Consider the following 25,594-nt stretch of genomic DNA (forward strand, 5'->3'; position numbering starts at 1 on the left):
AGGAACCTGCTACCATGTTACACAGGGTATTTGGAGTAACCTGAACCTGTGTTCCCAGGCCATGGTCATTCATATTTGGTTCCAGAGTAAACAACTCTCTTAGGCCCTTGGCTGAGGGCCGTTCTTATGCACTGATACCCAGGCCACTGCCTCTGAGGGACTCGAATCAGCTAGTCCCACCCCCGGGGACTCTTCACTTCAATGGTCAGGACACTCCTTTGACTCCCACCTTCTCTCTCACATATCATCTCCTCAGCTCACCCTAGCCACACCAGAGCCCCAGCATCCCTCCTTGGCCACGACTATATAACTGTTTTATTCAAGTTACAAGTTATTTCATGTCGTAAAGAATTTGCTTGTTTATTACTTGACAATTGTGTCTTTACCTCACTGCAATCAGTTTCCAGGAGAACAGTAACTTTTCTTATCCATTGCTGCCTCCCCAGAGCTTGTCTCAAATTGACCAAGACAGGTCCACACACATTTGCTGGGAGACTAACTAAGAGGGAAAGGAAGGTTCCGTGGAGAAACAATGACAGTCTTGGCTGTCACGCCCAGCCACCTCTGAACTTCTTCTAAAATCACATTCGCTAGAGAAGCCGACAAGCTCATCAAAGGGTTTCCCGGGAGTTAACACATGTTTCTGGGATGCGAAAACATTTATCCAGTTAATTTTGTTTGGTACCACATGGGATTAAATTTAAAGAATCCTGTAGACGCATGCATGTTTCACCCGTTTCTTAATTGACTGAAGACACATGAAAATTACCTGAGAACAGGTACCTCTTAGCCTGACTGTGCTTCATTTTACCCTGTTCGTGGAGCAGTTTGACGGCAGCTTTAAATATTGTTTTGATTTCGTCTGATATTTCTGGCCACGGCCGTTGTTCATTTTCAGGGCCAGCAGGAGGCTGCATCTAGGAAAAGTTGAAAGTGGAAAGTTAGTCTCAAACTCATGAAAGATCAGCCAGGATTGAAGAGCAAGACTGGGTTTGTCAATGCTACTAGAGCTGGTCTCTCCAACGCCTCACTTCCTCTTCCTCCTCCCTCCATAGTCCTGAAGGAAGAGATCATCCTCATGTGACATGCGAACTTGCCCTGGTTACATGAAGGCATGACCCAGACAGTGTTGGTTTGCTGGCCTTGGCTATGGTTCCTACTGGTTATTTCGGTGCCAGAAGTTTGACCCCCATTTCTCCTGGCAATGCTGGGAGGTGAGATGTGACAGAAGGTGGTTATGCCGAGAATGCCATCCTTGGAAGATGTTAATGTCGTTCTTACTGGACCCCAGGTAGCTCTCGAGAGACTGGGTTCTTATAACAAGGGTTGGCCCAACTTCTGAGGCTCTCCGGTTTCTTGTCTCGTCACTACCTGGGGAGGTTGTGGGACCCAGCTGGCCAAGGTGGGTCAGGAAGCAAGGCCTTAAGTGTTAGGCCAGCTTCTAGTTCAAGATTACTCTGTTTCCTAGTCCATGGCCTCAAGGTGAGCAGTCCTCAGCTCCCACTGTCCCGCTGCTGTGAACTCTGTCAGGCCTTCCCAGCCCTGATGACTGACCTGCTGAAAGCACAAACCCAAGGAAATCCTTCCTTCCTTGAGCTGTCTGTCAGGCGTGTGGTCACCAACACGAAAGTAACTCGTGATACACTGGAACTCCCATCTGTCATCTCTATCTCTCTTGCACTCTCGAACTCATTCTCGATCTCTCCCGCCTGCCCTCCCCTCCCCAGAGGGTCTGTTTTTAGTATTATTTTAAAAAAAAAATTATGCTGGGTGGTGGTGGCATACGCCTTTAATTCCAGCACTCAGGAGGCAGAGACAGGCAGATCTCTGAATTCAGGGCCAGCCTGGTCTACAGAGTTGAGTTCCAGGACAGCCAGGGAAGTTATACAAAGAAAAACCCTGTCTCAAAAAACAAAAACAAACAAAACAATTATATGTATGGGTATTTTGTTGGTGTGTGTTTGCATACCTCGTGCGTGTCTCGTGTCTATGAAGGCCAGAAGAGGGCGTTGGATCCCCTGGAACTGGAGTTCTAGGTGGTGTGAACAACCATGTGGGTGCTTGGAACCCAGGTCCTTTAGAAGAGAGGCCAGTGCCCTTAAGAACTGAACCATCTCTCCAGCCCCAATCTCTCTCAGATGTTTAAAACAGGATCTCAAATAGCCCAGGCTGGCTTCATTCTATGGCCAAAGCTAGCCCTGATCTCCTGCCTGTCTCCACCTCCTAAGCACTGGGATTACAGGCATGCACCACTACCTCTGGCTTCTCTCTTAGGTAGCAAGACAGTTGCTTTGGTGCTAGGAATTAAACCTCCACACGTGGTAGGCAAACACTCCACCAGTGAATTATATCCCCAGCTATAGCAACTCAGCGGTTGCTCACAGAGCACCTATTGCTGGGTTCAGTGCTGCACATGGGAAGCTGAGGGAGGGTATGACCCCAGCTCTCGAGCTGTGTATCCGCCACCTGTTTCTTGTCTCTGGTTCTAGAACCTAGTCTTGCTTTGCCTTGTTCTCAGAATAGTTATACTTGGTCTCTTCCAACTCATTGAGAAGGTAGAGCTATTTTATCCAAGAGTGACTTTTTGTCCAGTCTGGGAGAAGAGGCCCCGATGCCCACTCCCCAGGCACTAGATAAAGCCTTGTTTGGGCAGTTATATTCCCCAAACACCTGTTTCTATACTGAGCACTTCAAGTGAGAATGCAGCCGTGGACAGGACAGACGGGACCTTGGCGTTCAATAGCGGGTATTCCCATAACGAAGACAAGTAAGTAAATCAGTGAAACTATTCCAACTCTGTTGTTGTTTACTCTTTGGCTCCTTGCCCTTTGGGGGTGCCCACCACCCAGCTCCCAAATAAATATACATGGAGTCTTATTATTACTTATGAATGCCCGGCCTTGGCTTGTTTCTAACCAGCTTTTCTTAAATTATCCCATTTACCTTTTACCTCTGAGCTTTTACCTTTCTCTATTTCTTTATTCCTTTCTTTCCTTTTTATTCCGTGTCTGACTGCGATGCTAGGTGGCTGGCGCCTTCTTTTCTCACCCCTTGGTGCATCCCAGAGTCCTCCTCTTTATTCTCTCTGCCTGCCAGCCCCGCCTCTCCTTTTCCCTGCCTTGTTTCTGGCCATGCAGCTCTTTACTAGACCAATCAGGTGTTTTAGACAGGCAAAGTGACACAGCTTCACAGAGTTAAACAAATGCAACGTAAAAGAATGAAACACATCTTTGCATCATTAAACAAATGTTCCATAGCATAAATAAATGTAATACATCTTAAAATAATATTCTACAACACAACTCAAATGCCAGCAGCTATAAAACAATGTAATGGACTGTTGAGTGAAGGCAATGACTTTCTAGCCAGGAAAGCCATCTTTGCAGAGGTCACTGTTGAATATGTGAGCTGGGGAGAGATGCCAGGTAAAATGAAGCTTTTGAGAGGAGAGGAGAGGAGAGGAGAGGAGAGGAGAGGAGGGGAGAGGAGAGGAGAGGAGAGGAGGGGAGAGGAGGGGAGGGGAGGGGAGAGGGGAGGGGAGAGTTAAGGGAGTGCGGAGTCTGTGTGCCACCATATGTCTTTAGTTTTTTTTTTATAATTGGCTAAGAAAGTGGAGGACTGTTTAACAAGAAAAAATATTTATGTAGTCGCGGAACATTTAAAAGTCTCATTCACACATTTATTTCTTCAACAATAATTATGAATGATTTATGCATAACTAGCTTTGGACATTCTGAATTGATTACATTTCCCTGGAGGACCGTAGACATAAATGGGGACAAAGCAAACAAATAATTAAATAGTCACATAGGAGCAAGTGTCCCCAGAACACTGTGTAAAACAGCCCCCTGTGGCTTCACTGTCCATGCTATCTACACTGACTCCTGTGTAGTCAGCTCTGGGATGCTATGAGTTTGCTCTAATAGCCCCATCTAGGAAAGCACTGTTGTTAGAGCTATGTTAAGCAATGGGCAGTGTGTATGTGAGGAAATCAGGGACTTTAACCTGATTTCTTCAGCACAAAGACACATCAGAAAGACAAACAAGAATGAAGATCCATGGATAGCCTATCACTCTTCTCCTGTTGAAGCTCATCTGGGTACCAGTTATATCCAGGATGCTGGCTTTGGAAGACAGATGGATATGAGTCTTCTTAAAATTCCTGGAAGCATTCAAAGGAACAGACTTACTGTGCCCCTCTTTGTCCTTTGCTTAGTTTTAAAAGACAAATAATAGATCTACTTAGAAGCCAGGATGGACAGGAGAAGATAGCGAGGCATAATGCAATTTACTCTATCATTCCACACAAGCTACAAGAACATGTACTGTTGGAACCATTCAAGGAAAACCATAGAAAAATTGACTAAAAATGTACTATCAAAGGGTGCATAAAATAGTGAAGCATATTTTTAAAAGGATCCCTGAAACAAACACACAAAGAACAATAAAAATCAAACACACACAAAACTTTCATGAAATAAAGAATACAAGACAGTTGTTTTGGTGTTGAATACAACTGTTGAATTTAAAAATCAGTATGTTGATAGAGTAGAAACAGCTAAAGAAAATATCAATGAATTGGAATAAAGACCCAAATTACTTTTCTGGAAAGCAGCAGGGAGAGAGGGGGAGAAAATTAACACTGTGAGGTAGAATTGAGATACGGAGACAGACTGAGATTGCCCAGTGGAAATCTGATTGAGGAACTGAAAGGGAAATAGGAAGTGTTCTAGTCTGCGTCCTGTCACTGTGATAAACATCATGACCAGGAGCAGCTTAGGGCAGGAAAGGGTTTATTTGGCTTACACTTCCAGGTTGCAATCCACCATCGAAGGAAGTTAGGGCAGAAGCTCAGGCAAGAACTGAAGCAGAAACTACCGAGGAACGTTGCTTCCTGGCTTATGCCCAGCAAGCTTTCTTATATAGCCTGGGGTCCCTTGCCTAGAGTGGTATTGTCCACAGTGCACTAAACCTTCCTGTATCGTCTAGCAATTAAGCCAGGTGTGAAGTCGTGTATTGCTACCACCATTCTGGTGATAGTTCACACTTTTTTTTTTTTTTTTTTAAGATTTATTTATTTATTTTGTATATATGTCATGTATGACTGCAGGCCAGAAGAGGGCACCAGATCTCATTACAGATGGTTGTGAGCCACCATGTGGTTCCTGGGAATTGGACTCAGGACCTCTGGAAGAACAGTCAGTGCTCTTAACCTCTGAGCCGTCTCTCCAGCCCATCGTCTAGCAATGAAAACAATGCTCCACAGATAAGCAAAGATGCCAGTCTGGTGGAGATACATGTTTCAGTTGAGATTCCTTCTTTCCAGGCCATGTTAGGCTAGGCCAAGTTAATCATACCAACTAACCAGGATGAGAGGAGAGAGGGGAGTTAGCATTTGGTAAGATAATGGTGGAATCATTCTGAGAATTAAGAGGGTATGTGAACTTACAGATGATAGGCAGGACATATGCCAACCAGAGCAATCTAAATCATGATGTTCTCCTATCCCCTGAGAGGGTTCATAACCAGTAGACTTTCATTAGTATAATTTATGATAGATAGACTCCAGAGGGAGGGAAAATTACCCTAGAGGGACAGTCAGAGAAGGCGGACTTACTGAGTTCTTGTTGCTTCTCGGCACCTCTACCCTGGGTCTGAGGTAATACGCTGCGGGCACAGAGTTCTCATCCCGACAGTACCAATCTTCCAGTAACTTCGTCTCCAATTTTGCCTCTACGGCAGCATCCAAAATCATCTCAAACTCCGAAGCTTCAACTTCCCCCGGGATCCGAATGTTCCCGTATTTTTCACCTAAAAGTCCCTGTGTATCAATGAGAAAGTTCATTTTATACCCACAGCATGGGGACACTCAGGAAATATTAATAAGCAGCAAGACACATTGTTAGGTCATTTTTTTTTCTTATCATCATGGTGTACACTTGTTTTCACAAATACAGTTCGATCAACTATAAATATAGTAAGTTACTCAATATACTGAAAAATTAGTGTGCATATTCTGTTAGATGACAAAGTCAAAGGTTGTATGGCAAATTCTTCAGTTTATATAACAAAACCAAAGCTGCTCTATGCTGATATTTGTTGGTGATGAAGAAACATGTTGAGCCTTACAAAAATCTCAAATACAGGCATTGTTGAGAAAAAAATTCCAACACAGGAATCGCTCTGCCAAGAATTACAGTGTGACTCTCAGCCCCAGATCTACCCCACCAGGGAGACTAGAAGGCGACATCATTGGGCGCCACGCTGCTACTGCTAGCCCCCCATATACAATTCAAATGTCCACAGAAAGCATTGCAAACGAACAGGTAAAGTAAGCCAGGATTTCTTGAGCTCTAGGACTTGCCCATCGGACTTGAGAGCAGTCAGATCCATGGATCAGTTTTTAATGTTTGCTCTGAAGATAGCGTGCCTTAGCGTCACCCAGAATACTTGTTAAAATGGAGATTCCTAGTCCCTTCTCAGACAATAAAACATTGCAGGAGAACATAGGGGAAGCTCAGGAATGTGGATTTTTTTAAAAAAGCAAAACTAGAGTTTATTAAGAAAAGACTAATATGGAATTAAATTTAAGCACAGGTGGTAACTGAGGGAGAGACATTGACAAGAAGGAAGGCAGCACATAGCCTGGAGCAGGGCAAGCTTCTCAAGATAACCAGCCTAGAACTTGCATTTTCTTTTCTTTTCTTTTATTAATTAAACTTTTTCATTTGTTTTACATTCTGACCACAGTTTCCCCTCTAGCTCCCCCATCCACTCCTCTCTGTTTCTGTTCAGAAAGGGGCAGGCCTCCCATGGGTGTCAACAAAGCATGGTGTATCAAGTTGGGGTAGGACTAAGCTCCTCCCTCTGTATTAAGGCTGGGCGAAGCAACCCGGTATGGGGAATAGGCTCCCAAAAGCCAGGTCATGGGTTAGGGACAGGCCCTGATCCCATTTCTAGGAGTCTTACAAATAGATCAAACTACATGACTGTCACACACATGGAGAGGGCCTACGTCGGTCCCATGCAGGCTCCCTAGCTGTCGGTCCAGAGTCTGTGAGCTCCTATGAGCCCTGATATGTTTCTGTGGGTTTCCTTGTGATGACCTTGACCCTCTTGGCTTGTGTAATCCTTCCTTCCTCTCTTCAACAGGATTCCTGGAGCTCAGCCCAGTGCTTGGCTGTGGACCTCTGTATCTGCTTCCATCAGTTACCGGATAAAGGCTCTATAATAACAATTAGGGTAGTCACCAATCTGATTACAGGAGATGGTCAGTTCAGGCACCCTCTCAACCATTGCTAGGAGTCTTAGCTGACCATTTTGGGATGAGGGAAAAACCTGGTACCAGGGAAACTCCCAGGAATCCACAAGGATGACCCCAGCTAAGACTCCTACCAGAACTCAAATTTTCAAGTGAGGTTTCAAGTGAGCCTCAGTTTCAAGAAGCTGTGCCTGTGTGCACTGGGAGTATTAACGGTCTCATGAATGATGTTTGGCAGGTACTGAAGCAGAGGAGCTGGGAACAGAGTGGATCATTACAAAAATCGAAATCTATTTAAAAATAATTGTTTCTTTGAGTGGAGCACCTGGCACCAAACAATATAGTTATTTGATCAATATAGTAAGGCTAAATGCACCATAAAGATGACTAATGGAAAAATTTCCGTATTCAGTTCAAATAATAAGCATATATTGGGCGCCTACTACAGAGTGGTAACACAGAACTTTATAGAAGTAATAGCAGGCTGGATAGGTCTAAAATTACTTATTGGATTGTTCTACCCTTGTCCTTTTCATCTATTGATTATTCCTTTAGGTGGAATGCTCATAAATCACGACGAGTTATTTATTTATTTTTTTCAGGAATCTAAGACAAGAGTCTACCATCATTTTATCTTGTTATTTGAGAGGCAGCAAAAAAGAAGTTTGCTGGTACATTTTTGAGGAAGATATTCTGGATTCTTTGTATTTCTAGGTCTAACATAACACACAAGTCGTTTGTAAAACACAGGCATTTATCAGGGATGGAGAGCTTCGGCTTAGAGTGCCAACCTAACACAGTTTCCAAGTCTAATGTGATCAATAGGGCAGAGCAGGCAAGGAAGCCACATCACATCCACAAGCTTTGCAGGAAGACTCTGGCAAAATGGAGTCCCAGTGAGACTCTTGTGATTAAGCAGCCATGGAAAATACCCATGAGTGACCTTGAGGTAGCTGCAGACACAATAAACAGAAGTCAGCTTCTCTGCCCACTGGCTCCTTCCACCACTGATTTTCTACATCCTTCTGGCTCCAAACACCAAGCTTGTTTTGTCTAGATAAACATTTGCTGTAGTGGGTAGCCATTCCAGCTTTGATTTGGAAGTTCCAAGCCCCATTGAGGCTTTGGTAACTATCACGCCTACAAGGGGGTGCTGAGAGAGGACCCTGAAGACCCGAGATCCTGATGCGCCAGCTCTAGTGGTTCCTGGACCCTGGATGCTGGATGTAGACTGAGCAGAATTCTCCAGAGAGCACCGCCGGACTATGCTATACCTTTCCCAGACCCTGTTACCTATCCCTTCACTTATAAGTTACCCCACAAAATAAACTTCCCTTTTAACTACGTGGAGTGGCCTTAATAATTTTGCCAGTAATTTGCTGAGGAACCAAGAGACTTCGTGCCATTTTGCATTTTTATTGGCAATGAATATGCCTGGAACCCGAAACAGAAGAAATACATAGGAAGAAAATAAATTTTAGTTTCTCACTGCATTGTTTAAGCAGTCTGTCCATTATACATAGGCACAGAAACATGAGTTTTTCCTGCATGCAGAACAACATAATCACCTCTCCCACCCCATCAAATGTGGAATGTATGTTGGCCCATTTTTAAACACTGAAGGTAACTTATGTAAGTTAGGTGGGGACCAAGAATTTGGTGGCTCAAATACAATCTAGAGAATTAAGTACAAAGAAAAATGTAAGAAAAACATTGAGCACTTTCAGGCATAGTGTTGGCACAAGCGATTCTAGTGTAAGAAATATATCGTGATGCTTTGGCATTTGTTGGAGGTGGTGATTACAAAACACTGAAAGGTATCAGATTTCACTGGGTTGTTTGCTTTACAATGGCACCTTTAAAAGTATTTTATTTTTATTTTATGTACCTGAGTGTTTTGCTTGCATGTATGCATGTGCACCACGTGTGTGCCTGATTCTTGTGGAGGCCAGAAGAGGCCTTGGATACCCTGTAGATGAAATTATAGATGAGAGTCACCATGTGCAAGCTGGGAACTGAACTTTGGTCCTCTAGAAGAGCAGCAAGTGCTCTTAATTGCTGGGCCATCTCTCCAGCTCCCTTACATGGCTCATTTTATGCTATGCGAATCCCATCACAGGTAAAAAAGGAGAAAGAAATGGCCCCCAGAGACTGAACCCTTCCTAACTATGAGCTTCAGTGCATACAGATAAAGGCTTTCTTTTTCTTTCTTCCTTTCCTTCTGTACCTGGCGGTATGGACACATCTAAGCCACTGCTTTCAAAGGCTTAGAGATAACGTTTTCTTTCCTCTCCATTGATTGATTTTTCTGTTCCGTTGGGCAAATATTGATCTCCCTTCCCCCTGTCTCTGTATGTACAATTCACTCTGTCTGGGCTTGAGCACGTTTGGGTATGGGTCTGGTATGAGGGCATGTAGTTTTTACTGAAGCAGACAGTAGAGAGATTGAAGGGTCCTTGAAGGGTTTGATGAACTATGTGTCTGGAAACAGACTCACTAGGGGGTTATGGGCTTCATTCTTCATAGGGAGGGAGCAGGTGTTCCCGGGGCTGCTGTTCATGAGCCGTCACTCATGGGAGTAGCAGGAATGAAGAAGAGAGATGTCTACCCTACCCCGACTCCTGTGCTGGCAAGAACGCATACTCTGCAAATGCCCTCTTCCCCGCCTCAGTCACCACTGGTGAGACAAACCCCCTCCTTCATAAGTGTCTCTTCTCCTTCTTAGGAGAAAAATTCCCACTTTAAATATGACTTTCCCTTCCAGGGGGTCTCATTAGCATTTGAGCTGGGGAGGGGTTGCTGAAAAGGATCCCCAGGGTTCACAGGCCTCAAGTCGTTTACCCCAGACCTCTTCTCTAGGAAGGCACGGTAGCACCAGTACTTGCACAGGGGACTTTTACATTTAATAACCTCATTCTTCCTGTTCATCCAGCTTCAGGCATGCTCTCCCTTCTCTGAGTGACTTTGACTGGTTTGCTTCCTTGAGATGGCTCTGCTAGCCAGTGCCCTTCACGGGGTCACCCCATGTGGTCTGTGCACGGCACAGTCTATGAGGCCTATGGCCTTGGATTTGGTATTCTTTCAATCCAATATACGGTTGAGGGCTGGGACAATGTGGCTATGGTGAATTCCCAGGCACACTAATAACTAATTTTTAACTAATGTTTCTTGTTAGTACTTCATTGGGTGAAAAATCTTTTTTCTTTTTTGATTTTTGAGATGGGGTTTCTCTGTGTAGTTTTGGTGCCTGTCCTGGATCTCGCTCTGTAGACCAGGCTGGCCTTGAACTCAGAGATCTATCTGCCTGGCTCTGCCTCCCGAGTGCTGGGATTCAAGGTGTGAGCCACCGCCACCCGGCCGAGGAGTACCCAAACCTTATCAGCGGCAGCTTCTTAATGTAATGTGATGGGGAAATTGAAAAATATCTACACAACAATTTAAATTTCTAATAAAATGTAAGGCTTTGAAGAAGTACAGCTTACTCAGACTTTTGAAAAGTATCATAGGTTCCAAGAAGAAAAAGTAAGTGGATGGGTAATTCGGTGTGTCAGTTTCGCTGAATCACAGGCAGACTAGATACCTGGCTAAGCTTTACTCCTGGGTGTGTATGGACAAGGCTGATGCTGGAATCTATAGACTGATGAACACAGATTGTCTTCTCCTAACTAGGTGTGCCTCACCTAGTACTTCGAGGAACTGAAGAGAACTGAACGGCAGAGACAGGAAAATTTTTTCTCCTGGTCTAACTCCTGAGCTGAGACACTGACTTGCTTTTGCCCTTGGACTAGGTGCTACACGGTCGGTTCTCCTGGATCTCAGAACTTCAGATTTGGGCAAGAATCACACCACCCAAGTTTTCTGACCTTGACAAAGCTCACACATGGCAGCTGTGAGATTTTCAGCTTTCATAATTACAAGACATGTGCCAATTCTTTATAGTAAACCACACACACACACACACACACACACACACACACACCACACCACACACACACACACCACACACACACCACACACACACACACACACCCACCCACACACCCACCCACACACTCACCCACCCACCCACACACCCACACACACACACCACACAGACACACACACATACACACCCCCCCCACCCACCCACACACCACACACACACACACCACACACACACACACACACACACCACACATACACACACACACACACACACCTCCCCCACACCACACACACACACACACACACACCACACACCACACACACCCCCCACCCCCCCACCCCCCCCCACACCACACACCACACAGACACACACACATACACACACACACACCACACACACACACACACACACACACACACACCACACACACACACACCACACACACACACACACACCACGCACACACACACACACACACACACACCACACACACACACACACACACACACACACACGCACGCGCGCACACACACACACACACGCACGCGCGCACACACACACACACCACACACACACACACACACACACACACCCCACCCCCCACACCACACACACACACACATACACACACACACACACACACACACACACCACACACACACCCCACTCTTCATTCTGTTTCTCTGGAGAATTGTGACTAGCACAGGGGTTGTGGGAAAGTGGCAGTGAATTGGGAAGTAAGGACAAGTGACTAAAGTTAGGGACCAACTCCATCCTGTCCACATTAAAGACAATCCAGATGTAACCCGGTAAAAAGGCCAGGTGGCCATCACTGTCTCAGTTACTTTTCTATTGCTGTGCTAAAACACCACAATTAAGGCAACCTGTAAGAGAAAACATCTAACTTGGGGCTTACAGTTCAAGAGAGTCCATGGCTGCAGGGATTGCAGCAGGCAGGCAGGCAGAGCGCTGGAGCAGAAGCTGAGAGCTTACATCTTTAGACGCAATCACTAGGCAGAGAAAGTTAACTGGGAATGCTGTGGGATTTTGAAAGCTCAAGGCCCACCCCTTGTGACATACCTCTCCCAAGAAGACCACCTCTCTTAATCCTTTCTACACAGTTCCACCAACTAGGGACCAGGAATTCAGACATGAGCCACTGGAGGTCACTTTCATTCCAACTACCACAGGCACCAATTGATAGAAGAATAACGTCTTGAAAGTTGTCCACATTTCTATTATTAGAGTTCTTTTCTTTTTTTTTTTCCAGGTTTATTTTTAATTATGTGTATCCATGTATGTTTGCATGGGTGCACATGCATGTGAGTGCAGGTATCAGCAGAGGCCAGAGGTGTCAGATCTCCTGGAGCTGTGGTGAGCTGCCAGTCAGGGGTGCTGGGAACCAAATTTGGGTTCTTTGCAAGAGCAGTGCAAGCTCTTAATAGCTGAACCATCTTTCCATATGGAGAAGTGTATTACATTTTCTTATTAGTATGATGAAATGCCTGAGAAAAGCCATTTAAGGAAGGCAGGGTTTGTTTTGGCTCACAGTCTGAGGACAGTCCTCAGAGCATTACTCATAAACTGTATGGCCATGGCAGGCTGCTTGCTATCTGTTCTTATATCTTAAATTAACCCATTTCTATAAATCTGTACCTTGCCACATGGCTTGCGGCTTACCGGTATCTTACATCATGCTTCTCCTCATGGCGGCTGGCAGCGTCTCTCTGCCTCAACCTCCCATTTCCCAGAATTCTCCTCTCTTCTTGTTCCACCTATACTTCCTGCCTGGCCACTGGCCAAGTAGCACTTTATTTATCAATCATCCACATCATCTGACCATGGGGGCATTTGGTCACATTGTGCCCAGTCAGGAAGCAGGAAGTGTTGAATGCTGGTACTCAGTTTACTTTCTTCCTTCCCCCTTTCTATTTGGTTTAGAAGTCCAGTCCATGGGATGGGGACACCCACGTTCAGGCTGGGTCTTGCTTGGGTCCTCATGAAAACCTCTTTGGAAACTCTCCTAGCCATGCCCCGAGGATTTGCTTCTAAATCCAGTCAGGATGGCAATCAAGATTAACTATGTCAAGAACGGATAGTACTGGATATGTCTAGTATATAAATGTACGTACTTTTCATCTCAAAGTATTTAGTCATCCAGATGACTGATAATTCATGATGGGCTTGATAGTTATAATGATTACATATTTACTGTCACTGTCTACAGAAAAAATTCATTTTTTTTTTTTTTTACAATTTATACATAGTGAGCCTATGATTTCACATGCCACAATGTAATTCCTTGAAACAAGATAATAGAAACAAAGACATTCACTCACACATGCCATGAGTGATGCAGGCACAAAGCACACAATGAACAGGAAAGCGTCAACATAAGATGAGACATGGTAGGTAATTGTAGCATGATGGGAGCCAAGTCAAAGACTAAATGATTTGCTAACACATTTGGCAGAGTAGAATAATTAAATGGATGTTTCAGTAAAGATTCTTTGACAGCTAACAATTCTTAGCTTTCTCAGAATCACATGATAGTATTTCTGGAAGCTGACATTCATCACTTAATTACGGTTATTAAATTTACATACTTCATCTCACTGTGGCACAACTTTTATCAGTAATAATTCTGCTTTGTCTTGTTTACTGCAGGGCGCTTTTGTCTGGAAGGAAGCCTCATTCCTTGGAAAGTGCTGGAAACGAACGGCTCTTGCTCTCAAGAGCACCAGAGGGAGGGTACTTAGTGGCCATAGGGTGGAAGAGCTGGATAATAGAACCATGTGGGGTGGAGCCATCACCGAGTTCACAGTGCCACAGTACAGATCACAATCCTAACCTTAGCCACGGAGAACCGCAGGACAGGGGATGACTGAAATCCTAAAGTCTAGAGAAAGATAATCTAGGAAGTGGATATAAACAAGGAGCCAAGGTTTTTGAGAGGTCATGGGGAGAGCTCTTGGGACCTATCAGAAGCGAAGTCTCTCTCTGTGGATTCAAGTGCACCCAGGAAGCAGTTAGGAATGTGGAAATGTAGGTCAGATGAGGAATCTGGCTAGAAAAGTAGTCTTGGAAGCCAGAAAATATTTATTCAATCAATATTTACTGAAGGTGCCATTTACCTTGCAGGGGACCGACAGTTATAGTTTTCTCAGGGCTCTGCTACTCTGAACACTGAAGCTTCAGGACCCTCTTCAGACCCTGGCACACCAGGGAAGTCGGTTATGCCAACAGAACTGCCATGATTCATTTCCTTTCGCACATTACTACGTGTACAGACTGAAGAGTTCAAAGCTGAGGCAGGGGGACAATGGCATGGATGCAGGGCTCAGAGCTAGCAATCTCTGTGGTAGCCAGATAGAAAGAGTGGAGTGGTCTCGTAGAGGACATGAGAGAAAAACCTAATACTGAAAAAAATTGAGGCAGGACTGTAATAAAGAAATAGAGAAATGGATCCGTGCTGTAAATAGACCATTTGTGTAAGCAGAACAAAATTCCAATGAGCAGGAAAAATAATAAGGGTCACCCCGATTCGCAACCACAACACTGCAAATGAAAACATTGGCAAGACGGGATCATGTTGATGATTAAGTCAACCGAGGACACAATGAGAATACCTAGAGGTTTCCAGGCAACAGGAAAGGAGAGAGAGAGAAAGAGAGAGAGAGAGAGAGACAGAGAGAGAGAGAAAGAGAGAGAGAGAGAGAGAGAGAGAGAGAGAGAGAGAGAGAGAGAGAGAGAGAGCGCTAATAAAAATGGGTGTAGCCACATTGAGCATGTAGTTTGGCAGGCACTATACTTTTGGAAATTCATCTACTGCTGGCGTACAGATTTGAGTACAAGCATGTTAGACAATTTTTAGCTGATGTCTTGGCTTTACTCTATGGGAGCTCGGATTTACTACTTGTTCTAAAGGAGAAAACTGCTAGGAAATTGCTCACTGTAATTACAGCTCTCAGATTTTGTGGGATGAAATTTTGCAGTTTTCTAATTTCTGGGAAATTAAACAATAAAGAAAAAATAAAAAGGAAACAAAACAACAACAACAACAATAATTAAAAAAAACCTAAAGAACAAAACAAATCAATGAAAAGATTTACTACATCTCCATAGACCAGTTTGGTAATTCAATATCTTGTTGCATTTTCAGATGTTTTTTAAAATTAAAAAAAAAAACAAACAAAAATTATTCTTGGAGGTGGAAACAGGGACTCTATGATGGTTAGAGTTTCCCTCCCAAGCCACCTCCCCAATGATCCCCACATCCTCCTCAGTTTATTTATTTTGGGACAAAGTCTCACTACGTAGCCTTGGCTGACCTGAAGTTTACTATGTAGTCCAGGCTGGACTTGAATTCATAGAGATCCGCCTGCCTCTGCCTCCCGAGGGCTGGGATTAAAAATTGAGATACCATACCCAGCAGACATCAAAATTGAAGTCTTATACTATATCTTGGTTTCTAATCCACACATATTAGCATAGACTTCTTGCCCATGGAAGCTGGCTTCTCTAGCTGGAGAGGTTTCCTGTCCTAGTTCAGTTATGCGGCACATGTCATCCCAACTCAGAGTCCTTACACCACACCTGGCCCACAGCAGGCTCTGGCTTCTCATCCTGCTGAAGGGTCAGTGCTGTTCATCATTTGTAAGGATTCTTTCAATGGGTATGTGTGTATGGGTGCTGTGGGGGCCCATCTCACTGCTTTGAAAGCTGGACAGAAAGTTGAGTTGACCCAGCATGACTCTGGTCCACAGATCTTAGAGCAATTTTTTTCTTTGCAGCTAGGTATGGATCATATAGGCCTGGAGGGAAAGGCTTTTCTGTGCGTTTCCTGGCACAGGGAAAATTGGCTTATTGAGTATTCACTGTCTTTAGTGATGACAGCAGTGTTACTAAAAGGTATTCTTAACTACATGGAAGGCCCACAAAAGCCTGCTGCAATTGAAAAATGTCCCCTTTAGCATAAGCCTAATTTCAACTGGAATTTCACATTCATGAGTTCTGGATGTTGAGTATCTTCTGCACTCCATCTCTCTGCTGTTCCTGATTTGCCACTCGAGGCGGCTACAAACTCTGGATATACCATTAACTTATTTGATCCTTATAACAGTGCTGTGATTTGCCACTCACACATCTGACTGAGATCTCTAAGGGTCAGCAGCATAGCTAAGAGCCCACAGGTAGTAAAGCATGGAGCTAGTTGCAGAACCAGATCTCTGTTATTCTCAAGTCCGAGTTCTTCCAGACCAGCCTTTCTCTAGGGAGATCTCTAAATGATATATCACTTTATGCACTCTGGGAACATTTAAAATGAATTTCTATTAAAAAAAAAGCCAACTTTTTTTTTTTTTTATGCTGACACTTGGGTACTGTCTCTTAAGCAGAAGACATTGGGTATAGTTCATCTCTCACAAACAAGATGGTGCCTACAGTGATTAAAGCAAAAGCTCTTTGCAGTGTGAGCTTAGGCAAGCTGCTTAACCACTCTATCCTCCAGAGTCCTCATCTGCAATGTGCTGATGGCAACAGAGCCAGGCGGAGGGTCCTAAGGTGGATCAGCAGCATCAATACAAACAAGAGACTCAGAATGGAGACCGATGCACCAATGCTCTGTAGGACCTGGCTCTTTTCTTTTTTATTATTGATGAATTAGTCAATAATTTATCATTGTATAATATGTTGATCCAATTCTTTTGTACATTGCTATTGTTCTATAAATGTCAAGCTGTGAGCTTTCACCCTCCCCTCTGTCATTGTGTTCACATTATGTGTCTTCCATTACAAGATCAAACGGGATGAGAACCTCCACATACCAGCTTGTAGAGTTGGAGGCTGAATGTGAATGACACCTGTAAGGTGAGATTTGTGGTTTTAATATAGTTACCTTTAGCGTATCAAAGTAATTTATCTTTATTTATTCTCTCTCTCTCTATCTCGCTCTGTCTCTCTCGCCTTTTTATTTTATTTTATTTATTTATTTTTTTGTTTTTTGAGACAGGGTTTTTCTGTAGCTTTTGGAGCCTGTCCTGGACTAGCTCTGTAGACCAGGCTGGCCTCGAACTCACAGAGATCCACCTGCCTCTGCCTCCCGAGTGCTGGGATTGAAGGCATGCGCCACCACCGCCCAGCTATTTTATTTTTTATATGGGTTCTGAGGATTTGAACGCAGGTCTTCATGGTTGTGCATATACGTATGGGAAACAATGAGCTGACTCAGCAATTGTATTTATGTTTTATTTACATGTATAGATAACAACAATGGTTAAAGAATGGGAGGTTATAGATTGGTGAGGGGATGGGGGATGGTGCAAGGGAAGGGTGAGATAGAGGAAAGGGAGCGTGGAAATGATGTAGTTACATTTTAATGGAATAAAAAAAGATTCTGTTGGCAATCCACTAGGGTAGAATGATTTCTTGATCCACTATTGGATTGCAAAAGGAACTGGCCTCTGCTGGATAAAAGGGATTTCATGTTCAAAAATGTGTAATCTTTCAAAGACAAAACCCCTCTTACAGAGATCTACAGTCACTCCCCTAAGATTGCATCTCCCTTACAGTTCTGATGCTGCAGGCAAGTGCCCCTCTGCTGCCAGCCACACAGAGAGTGAGCTGCACTGGGAGTGATGGGATCATAGAATAGGCTCTTGGAGGCAGAGAGCCCCTGATTTGAGCTGGAGGCCCCAGCAAGGCTTCCCACTGTGAGCAGGATGTCACACATTTATTCATGAATAATTATAGTTACCCATGGGGATGTAGGTGTGGGTGGGAAAGAAGAGAGGAAAGACAAGCAGCCACGAGGGACAAAGAACATTCTGGAGTCACTGAAGTTTCACACTGTCTGTGGGGAAATGAACTCCCGCTGAAGGAAGGGTGGAAGGAAGGATGGGGAAAGAAGTAAAACTTGAAGTGGCCGCACGGGATGAGAAGAATTTACATGGGCCCACTGGGGTGGGCTTGGGGATGGAGAAGGACCTGTTAGGTGAAGTCAGTAGCTTAGCAGAACTCTAAAGAAGCAGGAGGTGCCTTTGACAGGCAGCAAGAAGCATGGCAAGCTGACACTGGACTTTTTATTTTGCTCAGCAAATCATAGCAGTGCTCAAGGCTGAGGCAGTGTCTTTGGTGAGTGTCTATGTTTCCCTAGCAAACAGGGTTAAGTGAAGGTGAAGGGATTTCCTCAAGTGGGGATGACAACCACTTCTTTCTTTCTTCAATAAAGAGGGAAAGCATCCTGGTATGTTTGACTATGGTTTGCCTCCACGAACACTCATCCTGAATGAGGGTTCCCATTGTAATGGCACTGAGAGGTGGAGGGGCCTCTAAAAGGTGCCTGGATTATGAGGGCAACCACTTCCGAAAGGTGTAATGCCCATCTTTTGATGATGATGTACAAGTCAGCTAATGAGGACTGTACAGGTCACTGACTCCTTCAGGCTTCTGTCCTAGAAGGCTCATTTGGCCCCACTTTTAAGTGTAGCTATAGGAAACAGAATAACAGCAAAAATAAAGTAATAATAAAAAATAAAAAATAATAAAAATAAAAAATTAAAGCTATTGTTCTTTAGGGAAGGGCATACTTTTTCTAATTTCCATTTCAAGAAATGCAAACAAACTGACTGAGATTAACTGCGCATATAGCCCACTGTGTTTATGATGCATTAATAGTCACAAAGAAAAACACTCTGTGGGGGCTTCTTTGAAATGCCCATTTGTCAAAAGTGAGCACACAGGGAAATCAGTTGAAGTGTTTGAGAATTCTCAGCTAGCTTTCTAAACCTTGGCAAGCATCAGGAATGTTCATTGAAAAAAAAAAAAGGTCCTTCCCAGTGAATTGATGATGATGGAGAACTCTTCCATTTGAGGGAGGAAACACATGCCACCACTCCAGTTTTCTGACTGTGGATGGGCAATTCCTTCCCACTGTGCTCTGGTTAACAGCCAAAGGAAAGTGGAAAAATCTGTGCTGAATGAACCTGATGCCCCAAAACACAACCCAGAAAGGTGATCTCTCTGCTTCCCACTGAAAGGACTGGCAGGGAAATTGAATTGTTAGCGTTGGGCTTCTTCACGGAGTAAGATGTACAGGACAGAGAGCAACATGTCTGGAGACAAATGCCAGCAGTGTTAGAATAGATGGGAAGCAGACCAATAAAGGCTTCATGAGAAACAGTTTTCCTCTATGTGTCTGTTTAGATTCCATTTCCAAAGCTTCAAGCTTTGAGATGGCTGAGGGTGTTGATTCTAGCACCATGCTTAGTTTCAGTGACCCACTACATGCTGATCTAGAAGGGACTGAAGAGAGACATCCTGAAGTTAGAAAGAGGCAACCCTGGAGCAGGCATGCTTAAAGTAGCTCCTGCGTCCGCATCTCTAGCAGAGCTGTTCCCAGGGCATTGGATTCCATAGCTTGAGGGTAGATCCAGGGCCTCTAAGAGGGATGCATGGATTGCCTTGGAAAGGGGAAACAGATGAGATCTCCATGAGTAAACTGGGGATGAGGTGGGGCAATAGAGAGGAGGGGGGGGGGGATGAGAACATGAGGGAACAGGATGGTCGAGCTGGGGAGGGATGGAGAGAGAGAGAGAGCAATGAAAGAGATGCCTTGATAGAGGAAGACACTATGAGAAAAGGAAAAATCTGGTGCTAGGGAAATTCTCAGGAATCCACAAGGATGACCCCAGATTAGACTACTAGCAATAGTGGAGAGGGTGCCTGAACTGACCTGTTTACCAGATTGGTAAATACCCTGTCGTCATAGAGCCTTCATCCAGTAATGATGTTAGCAGATGCAGAGATCCACAGCCAAGCACCAGGCCAATCTCAGAGAGTCCAGTTGAAGAGAGGGAAGAGGGATTATATGAGCAATGGAAGTCAAGATCATGATGAGGAAATCTACAGAGACAACTCATAGGAACTCATGAACTTTAGATCGACAACTGTGGAATCTGCATGGGACGGGACTAGGCCCTCTGTCTACGGAAGACAGTTGTGTAGTTGGGTCTCTTTGAGAGGTCCTTGGTAGTAGGATCAGGATCCATCCCTGGTGCATGAGCTGGCTTTCTGGAGCCCACTACCTATGGTCAGAAGTCCTGCTCACCCTTGATGCAGGGGGGAGGGGCTTGATCCTGCTTCACCTGATGTACCAGGATTTGCTGACTCACCATGGGAGGACTTACCCTTTTGGAGGAGGGGATGAGAAGTGGTTCTGGGTGGGGGAAGGGAGCTGAAGGGGAACAGGAGTAGGAAGAGAGGGAAATCTGTATTGGTATATAATAAAATGAATAGAAAAATTTTAAATAAAAAGAAAACTTTCGGCTCTAGTCTGAGCACATTCCTTGAATGTATTTGAGCTAGTCATCTGCCTTCGGCAATGAAGATAAGGCAGCTTCCCAGACAGGCTGTTCTTTTGGAGGGTGACATGTCATGGCAAAGAACATGGGCTTTGAAACCAAATTGCTAGGAACCAAAGCTTGTCTGCAGTGGTTGGGTGGCCCCAGCTGAGTCCCAGCCTCTCTCGGTGCCGGGTCTTCCCAGTAGCGGCGTCAGTACTTCACCAGTCTCTCAAGGCTTATGAGGCTCACTAAGTACTTTGAATGGAGTGATCTGAACAGTGCCTGGCTCATAGAAAACACTTAGTAAATGTGAACTACTTTAATTAGACACAGTGGCGATGAAATTGTGCCATTCACTCAATTATGGAATTAACATTTAGGAGTGCTTCTATCATGGGCTGTCCTTATGGGCAGCGGGAGGTCTATCTTCAATTTGGGGTTAATTGGGAAGATAGGCTTTCACCATGAATGTTGTCGATGAGGTCCTTCTAGGACCACAGTGTGGCTGATGTGCAACACCAAAGCAATGGAAAAGAAAGATACGGAACAGAGATGAGGCAGAGACTGTTCCCACGGTAACTGGTTGTTAGGGACAAACATTTGGCAAAGCATGCTGGAGAATCAGCTTCTTTGAACAACAGTTAATGAAAATCCTCTGTACTTACAGTGGGCCTCAGACTGTGTGAGAGACTGTTGGGGAACTGGTAATAAGGGCTCTCAAGTCACTCTTTCTCTAGTATTAGCTACGCTGTTACTCTTGCGCCCACACTATGGGCCTGGGTGACACGGGAGGAAATCGGGGCCGAGCGTGATAGATTTAATTTCCAATTTGGGGAGGGCACCTTGGAGATTCCTTTCACAATCAGATGGATAGTGCACGTGGCTGTCTATAAGTCTCCTCATTCCAGTGTGTTGTCCCCCTGTGGCAGCTCTGATTTATTTACCAAGTCCTGAGAAACACACCAGGTGCTGATAAATGGATGTTGTTCATGAAGGATGGAATCCGCTGACTGCCTGAGGTAAATAACAGTGCCTACACCGAGCAAAACAGGTCTTTGGAAGGGCTCATGTGAAATGCTGATAGGCTGCGATCCTCAAGGTTCCCCTGAGAAACAAATGGGAAGTGTACATTCATGTATTTAAAAATCTTTTTTTTTTTTTTTTTTTTTTTTTTAAATTGGCTAACATGACTGTGGGATTTGGGGGACAGCAAAGCCAAAGGGTGAGTGGGCAGGCTGGAGCTCCAGAAGGTATTTGAAAGCAGGTCCTCATATCCTTGGGGGCCTCAGCTTTTTGTCTTCCAAGGCCCCAGTTGATGCATGAGGCTCAAGTTATGGAGGGTAATTGTTGGAACTTAAGGTCTGTTGACTTAAATGTTACCCATACTTAAACAATACCTTCGTAATGATGGCTGGACTATTGTTTGAACAAATATTTCGCTACTTTGTTCAGTATATTAGAAAAAAAAAAGAAAAAAAGAAGAAAAAAGAAACAGAATCAAGGTCTTGCACTTGCTATGACCTGGCCAGTGTGACACATAAAACTAAACACTACAAGGTCTCTGTGATATATCAGGATTTTTGCTGGGACTCACAGCAAGGAAAATTGGATCTTACGACATGATGCAGCGACTGCCCTGAATTATAACTGCACACCCTATCCTCAATGCCATCATCTCCATCCTGTCCCATCCATCCAGCTTAACAGGAGATGGCCATTTTAAAGGGACTTTGGCTGGGCTGGGGAGTGTGTGTGGGTACCCGGAGAAGGCCCTTTACTTTTTCCCTTTCCCAAATGGAATGCCCCTCCCCCATGCCCATCTTCAACTCAGTCACAGGAGAGACTTCATGTGGAGACTAAGGGGAGGTTTCATGACCTGATGAGCTAGAGAAATTCCCAGAACCCTCTCAAATGAATGCAGGGGTGGGTGTGGGTGAGGTGGAGGTGGTGGGGAGTGGCGTTGGGGTGGGGTTGGTGAAACAGATGTAGCCCCAGGAGCTCTGGAAGGTTATATGACTCCAGAGACCTTGTGAAGGCAGTGGCCTGGGGACAGATCCGTCCTGGACAGGCCTGCAAAGCACAACACACTCAGTGACTGGCGGTTGCTGACTGGCATGGTAAGGGATGAGGGAAGTGTGAGCTTCTCATGGGCTTAAGTATTCAGTATTCAGACAAATCTCTCCAACAAAGCAGCCCATCTCCAGGCAGCTTTCTTGAGGACAATGTTATTACAGTTTAAAAGAAAAATTCCAGGGCAGACAAGCTATACATCTTGACAGCTGTCCAGAGAAGGGAGATGATAAAGTCATTTGAGTTAAGCAGGAATGGAGGTCAGTCACATAGTAGACAAGCAGCCACATGGTGGGGAGGGGACCTTAAGAGAAAGACTGAAAAACCCCAAGTACCAGGGGAAGCATGTACCAGGACAGCTCCTAGGGTCGCACACGTGCTGGGCAAGGGTCGTACCTCTGATCTCTAGTTAGAGTCCTCCATTTCTAGTCATCTGCAGGGCACCCACAGCTGCCGGAGTCAGGGATTCTACCAGTAAATGGACATGAGGTGAACAGCAGGGTAGAAGAGAGAACTGGGGTACAAGTTCCAGTTAAGACACTAGAGAACATTGCTTGTGTCAGAATGGAGAATCCGAAAGAGGGCTCTTCACAATAAGCTCCAGGGAAGAGCCGTTATTTGTCAGGAGACATGATGAGTACAAGATGGCGGGCGGGTGGCTTAGGCTCTTCAGTGTCTGGTCCATTCCCTCCATTCTCCTCTCTGATCTGAAGGATGCAGAAGCAGCGAGGACCAGCAGCTAGGAACAGGTGAAGGAAGACCACAGCGGGTAACCTAAGAATTGTCCAGGCCCATTCACTAGGGCAGATCTGAGAGCCTGGATTCATGAGAGGTAGACTTTTATCTGGATGTGGGGGTGATGACTTGGGCTTTCTGAGACTTAGGAGCAGGTCATGACAGGATTTCCCTGTGAGAGATGCCAGGGTGGGGAAAGAACCCAGCAAAGTATGTTGACAGATAATGTTGCAAATCCACCCACTTCCTTACATGTCCACAGCCGAGCTACCTTCTTCAGTGTGCCAGTTAAGCAAATTTAAAAAGAGAGCTCCCTTTGAATCCTGTATGTGCAGCCACCAACCTGACGGTCATGCACAAACTCTATCTCTGTCTACAAAGTCCAGGAGAAGGAGGAGGGGTGTGGGGAGAATTAAAGTAAAGGCTTCGCTGGAGGAACACAAGCCACTCTGTATAATGTTCCTAGGAAATGAGCGCATGAAGGCACATAGGACACTCCCAGATCCATACTTACTCTTGTGCTTGTTCCGGCATTATTTTTCAGGTAAGTGAAGGAGAAAAGTGAATTTGTGATGATTGCAGAACACTTAATATAAGCACTCTGACTAGTATAGAGCCTTGCTCTTAAATGAAATGGGAGAATCTCCCCCTCTCATAGTACCCTAATTTCAGAATACCTTCAATAAGCGGTTACATGCCCATTTCTGCCATAGACACACTTTATCAGCTTTATATATCAATAACTGGTTTTTGTGTCTAGCATCTGTACTGAGCCAGCCAGCCATTAAATAATTTAACATTTCCCTTGCAATGCTTTGCTCTCCCTATTGAGACTTCTTGTTTAATCAGATGAAAATAAGGCAGAGAGTAGATAAGGAGAATATTAAGAAGGGGGATCTCAGAATGCAGGCAGATACTGACCCAATAACAAAGAGGAGAGAGCGTATATTCCATTTGCTCAAGTAGTGTACTGAGAAAGCACAATGTCGTATTAGAACTGCAAAGGCTTCCACGGTAGCACGGCATGCTTTTCTCTCTCGGGTCACATTTATTTTATTTTTCACCAGAGGATATTTGAATGGAATCATATGTTCTAAGGACTATTCTTTCCATAGTTCTTTCCCAAAGTAATGGATTAATTTTCAAGATGTAGCAAGTCTTCTGTCTGCCTAAAGGAACAAAGGAATCCTGTTAGTTCTAAGCAGCCTTGGGCATGGATCTAACCTTTCTAGAGACATAAGGCCTGACAGGGGAGCCGGATGTTGGCAAAGAGGAAAACCACAGAAGGAATAGGGCCTCACAAAGTCCTGCTCGTGTCAGGAGCTGCAAAGAGTCTAGACAAAGGGAAGTTAGGAAGCCAGCACCCCCAGACTCAAGCCAGCGACATGCTAGCTGTGTTTCAGAACTCAGCCTTGCAGTGAAGTTTGAAAGAAAGACTAATACGCAGTGGCCTCTGCTAACAAGCCCAGAGGCCCACTCACCTCGGTGGTGGCATTCACATCCACTCTGTGTTTTTATATATGCTGGCATTTTCTTTTCTGGGTATTTTCACATTATATCTCTATTGACAGAGTTTTCTCTATTGTTCAACAAATTTCAGATGTTATTTTTCTTACAACAATATAGAGCACCAGAAATCAGAAGACTTAGATTTAAAAATTAAAGATGGCTAGAATTCCTGGAGAATGATTTCCAAAATTTTGCTTTGTGGCTGACAGTTTCTTTTGTAGAATTTCTGATAGAGAAATGTTACAACAAAAGTCCAGCTCTATGGTTATTTTTCACAACATGAATGACAGTTTTCTTTGAGTCCCATCTAACTTGATGATGATTAAAGTCAGAGTTCTTTTCCCAGGATGTTACTACTGCCTGAAGTGGCCCTTTTGTTTTCTAAGAAACAAGGCCAACATTCTCGGCCAGGCCTTCTTACTTCCCAGGATTCTGTGGGTCACAGCCAATGGTTCCAGAAAGGGAAGCCAGTGCCTGCTCACCCCCAGCTGGTCATGGGGGTTAGCTCTTTCCTTGACAATGGCTGGACATGCTTTTACGACAGAGTGATACTGGGGTCAGGATGATTTGGATGGGTCCACAGATTCACAGCTAGCCCAGGACAAGAAAGACTTGACATGGTTCTTGGAGATTCTAAAAGAGTGAGACCAGCTGTGTAATTCTAGGTGTAATGGCACACACCTAAAATCCCAGAACTTGGGAGCCAGAGGCGGGTAGATCTGTGGGAGTTCAAGGCCATCCTGGTTTACATAG

At 44.6% G+C, this 25,594-nt stretch overlaps 1 protein-coding gene across 1 annotated transcript in view; it reads right to left on the minus strand.

Annotated features, from left to right (window-relative positions):
* The window catches only part of Nwd2 (NACHT and WD repeat domain containing 2), a 165,167-nt gene that overhangs the window by 14,860 nt on the left and 124,713 nt on the right, over window positions 1–25,594 (minus strand). The window contains exons 4-5 of the mRNA XM_036201341.1: window positions 5,618–5,821; window positions 770–917 (exon numbers count right to left, since the gene is read on the minus strand). Coding sequence (XP_036057234.1) covers window positions 770–917; window positions 5,618–5,821 — 352 coding nt within the window. The remainder of the gene's footprint in view (window positions 1–769; window positions 918–5,617; window positions 5,822–25,594) is intronic.

Source organism: Onychomys torridus, chromosome 10 (genome assembly GCF_903995425.1).
Source record: "Onychomys torridus chromosome 10, mOncTor1.1, whole genome shotgun sequence".
In the NCBI taxonomy this organism is placed as follows: Eukaryota; Metazoa; Chordata; class Mammalia; order Rodentia; family Cricetidae; genus Onychomys; species Onychomys torridus.